We start from the raw sequence: 4060 nt of genomic DNA, 5'->3' as shown, positions 1-4060 counted from the left end.
TTTTACATGTTCCCACTATTTATCCCAGTGTGATCTAGCACTCACCCTCCCAAAAGGTAGATCTTTTTGGTTTCATGGTATCTCAAAGCATTGTGATCTCTTAAACATGTAATTATAAATTTTACTTGATATATGATTATTATTTCACATTCTCTTTGTCCTTATGAAATAGAAATATGATTGTTCTACTTGGACCCCTATATTCAAATTTAAAAAACCATCTACAATCATAAAGTAACAGTACAAAATTAACAAGTAACTCAAGGAATTGGTGAACAAAACCTTTGTAAGATATTCAAAATATTTGACAGCATATATAAAGATGTGGAATAAATCAATGAAATTGAAAAAAGATAAGGAACACTATTTATTCAAAGTTTATACCTAAATGATCAATTTTGCATCAACATGACTAACTATAGTGAAAAACACCAAAACTATTGTCAATCATATTTAAATAATGTTATATTTGATATCAAATGATTGAATATAAAAGAATTTGATGTTTACCTATCTTAAAATTGTTTCTTATTTTCTTTTGACTTGTCAATTTTTACAAATATTAAATAATTTATTATAACAACTTATAATATATTATTTTTAAATCATAAAATTTTAAACACTATTATATTATAACTTAATGTATTAAATAAATAACTCCACTTAATATACAATTATAATAAAAACAAACTTTGCCAAAACCAATGGCATCTTTCTTGTGGAATCGTTTAATTTGATTTGTTTCATAAATCAATCTACTCATGTGGAAGACAGACACGATACATCAAATCGATATGAATGATACCTATGAATCGAAATTATTTGTTTCAACCAAAACAAGCAATGTGTTACCATCCAACGCGGTTGAAATTGTTGGCGCAAATTGGGCATTATTTCACATGGCTGTCTAAAATATTAGATATAATTAGATAGTTACAATTCAATTGCTGATTGATTATGACATGTAAGTGGTGAGAATGATGGTATGGTCCACCAAAACTCAAATATGATATGAAATAGACACCAACAGTTATAATTTTTAATCGGCATAGACTCTTACTCCCATTTTGAAAAACAAGCCATGTAAAATCAATGAGAAACTCTTGTCAAGATCCGCTGGAAATGAAAAACTAAAAAGCTCAAGTGCACATCAAAACTTAGTAACCCCTACAGCTAAGCTAACGTGGATCACAGCTATAGCCAAAAAAATGTCGAAATCGGCATCAGGCACCTCGAGCAAGCATCTCCTCGTACTGTAACAAAGATATCTGCCGTTGATATTTAATTTGGCTGTGAAATCTTGCAATGAAATACTCCGCCTCTCTATCAACTCTAACCTCAATTGACCGAGACATTGGTGTACCCAATTCTTCTCCATCCCCCAAATCGTACGTCTGTACTGTTTCAGAATCTTCAATTGCAGGAAAATTGCAAGGCTGCAAAATGTCTACTCTCATATTGCGCTCCTCCTCGTCCCCAAAAGAAGTGGGACGTATGCACGAGAAATAATTGTGCTCATGCCTTTGTCTTGTGAATTCAGGGCTGTTGGAGCATGAGAAATCGTATTCTCTATGCCCAAATGGCCCACTCGATCCGCTACGAGACATCATATTCCGCACATTATTTGCCAACAGCTTTCCCCTCTTCGTAAATCCTTCGTGCAAATACCTGCGCTTCAGCATACATTTTCTAGTAAGAAAAACGCCAACGGTCACCATATTCCACAAACGCCTCTTGATCAGGATCTTCTCAGCAAATCCAATTCCCATGACTTTGAAACGTATTAGCAATGTTAGCGGTGAATGCTTGCTTTAATTTGCGAAAGGCAATATGTTGAGAAATGAGATATGCGGGTATATATAGAGATGGAGAGGACTGGGAGTATTGAGAGTGAAGTTTTAATCAACCATTTTAATCCGTGCTAGCTGGAACTACTCGTTTTCGAGATGAAAAATGAGTAGGATTCCGCAAAAGTAATGATAAAATAAGCACAATTGTTGGCGCGTAGAAGATGAAATGGCTTCTTTCACGCGGACTCCGCTTATTACGCGAGCTTGTCTTTTAAAGAACACGATGTCGCCTTCGGAGAAATTTCTTTAAATACAAAAGTCGTCGCTTTATTGGTGAAGTAGTTGCGCTCGATGGAGGCTATTGGAAATATACTAGCTTATATATACCTCTATATATATTACGCCGAGAGTAATCGTTCTGAGGCGCCTATTTTTATTTAATTCCAAAGTTATTTTAATCAAAGTTGGGATTTACGAAAATAAAAATAGGCGCCTCGAGAACGATTACTCTCGGCGTAATATATATAGAGGTATATATAAGCTAGTGGCAGTCGCGACGCAATAGGGAAAATATTTACTTTCTATTTTTTATTTTGATAAGATTACTATAAAATTGTTAATTAATTTTTAATTAGAGTTGTATGGAGTTACTATAAAATTATGCTTCAAAATATTTTTTTGAATTTAATATGAGTTTAATTTAGATAAAAATATATATTTTTTATTTTTGGGATATTGTAATGTAAAATGTTATAGTCATATGTAGATATATGGTTAGGGACAAAGTTACCATTATAGTTAATGTTAACCTTAGGGATAGAATTAGGGTTAGGGTTAGCATTAGGGTTAGGGTTGGAGTTAGGGTTAGGGTTTGAGCTATGGTTAAGGTTGAGGATAGAATTATGGTTATGGTTATTGTTAGAGTTATGGTTAAGGTTCAGATTAGAGTTATGTTTATGGTTAAGGTTAGGGTTAGAGTTATGGTCATGGTTAAGGTTAGGATTAGAGTTATGGTTATGGTTATGGTTATGATTAGGGTTAGTGTTAGGGTTATAGTAAGGCTAATGTTAGGGTTAGGGTTAAGGTTTGAGTCAAGGTTAAGGTTAGAGTTAGGGTTACGGTTTGAGTCAACATTAAAATTAAGGTTAGGGTTAGAATTAGAGTCCAATTATGGTAGAGTCAGATCTAGGGTTAGAGTTATGCTCATGGTTAAGGTTAGGGTTAGAGTTATGCTTATAGTTAGGGTTAGGGTTAGGGTTAGGGTTAGAGTTTAATTATGGTAGAGTTAGAATTCGGGTTAGAGTTAGGGGTAGAGTTATGTTTATGGTTAAGGTTAGGGTTAGAGTAATGCTCGTGGTTAAGGTTAGGGTTAGAGTTATCATTATGGTTATGGTTAGGGTTATAGTGGGGATGGGGATAGGGTTAGGGTTAGTGTTAGGGTTTGAGTAAAAAAAAAAATTAATTTAATATAAGGAGTTTAATTTAGATTTTTAAAAAAATAAAAATTTTGGGATATTTTAATGTAAAATGTTATAGTCATATGTAGATATATGGTTAGGGAGAAAGTTACCATTACATTTAATGTTAACCTTAGGGATAGAATTAGGGTTATGGTTAGCATTAGGGTTAGGGTTGGAGTTAGGGTTAGGGTTTGAACTATGGTTAAGGTCAGGGATAGAGTTATGGTTATGGTTATTGTTAGAGTTATGGTTAAGGTTCGGATTAGAGTTATGTTTATGGTTAAGGTTAGGGTTAGAGTTATGGTCATGGTTAAGGTTAGAGTTAGAGTTATGGTTATGGATATGATTAGGGTTAGGGTTACAGTAAGGCTAGGGTTAAGGTTTGAATCAAGGTTAAGGTTAGAGTTAGGGTTAGGGTTTGAGTTAGGATCAAAATTAAGGTTAGGGTTAGGGTTAGAGTCCAATTATGGTGGAGTCAGATCTAGAGTTAGAGTTATGCTCATGGTTAAGGCTAGGGTTAGAGTTATGCTTATAGTTAGGGTTAGGGATAGGGTTAGAGTCCAATTATGGTAGAGTTAGAATTAGGGTTAGAGTTAGGGGTAGAGTTATGTTTATGGTTAAGGTTAGGGTTAGAGTAATGCTCATGGTTAAGGTTAGGGTTAGAGTTATCATTATGGTTATGGTTAGGGTTATAGTGGGGATAGGGTTAGGTTAGGGTTAGGGTTTGAGTCAAATATTTTTTAAAATTTAATATAAGGAATTTAATTTAGATTTAAAAAATATTATATTTTTGGGATATTGTAATGTAAA

At 33.6% G+C, this 4060-nt stretch overlaps 1 protein-coding gene across 1 annotated transcript; it reads right to left on the bottom strand.

Annotated features, from left to right (window-relative positions):
* Positions 1-883: 883 nt before the first annotated feature.
* Positions 884-1954, bottom strand: LOC149549927 (uncharacterized). Its single transcript, XM_089794983.1, has one exon. The coding sequence runs from the start codon at positions 1767-1769 to the stop codon at positions 1224-1226; it is 546 nt and encodes a 181-aa protein (XP_089651109.1). The 5' UTR covers positions 1770-1954; the 3' UTR covers positions 884-1223.
* Positions 1955-4060: the final 2106 nt, after the last annotated feature.

This window comes from Cupressus sempervirens, chromosome 7, assembly GCF_028749045.1.
Source record: "Cupressus sempervirens isolate cs-2001-9-10 chromosome 7, ASM2874904v1, whole genome shotgun sequence".
Classification (NCBI taxonomy): Eukaryota; Viridiplantae; Streptophyta; class Pinopsida; order Cupressales; family Cupressaceae; genus Cupressus; species Cupressus sempervirens.
Note: the sequence above shows the minus strand (reverse complement) of the source record. Positions and strands in the feature narration are given on the sequence as shown.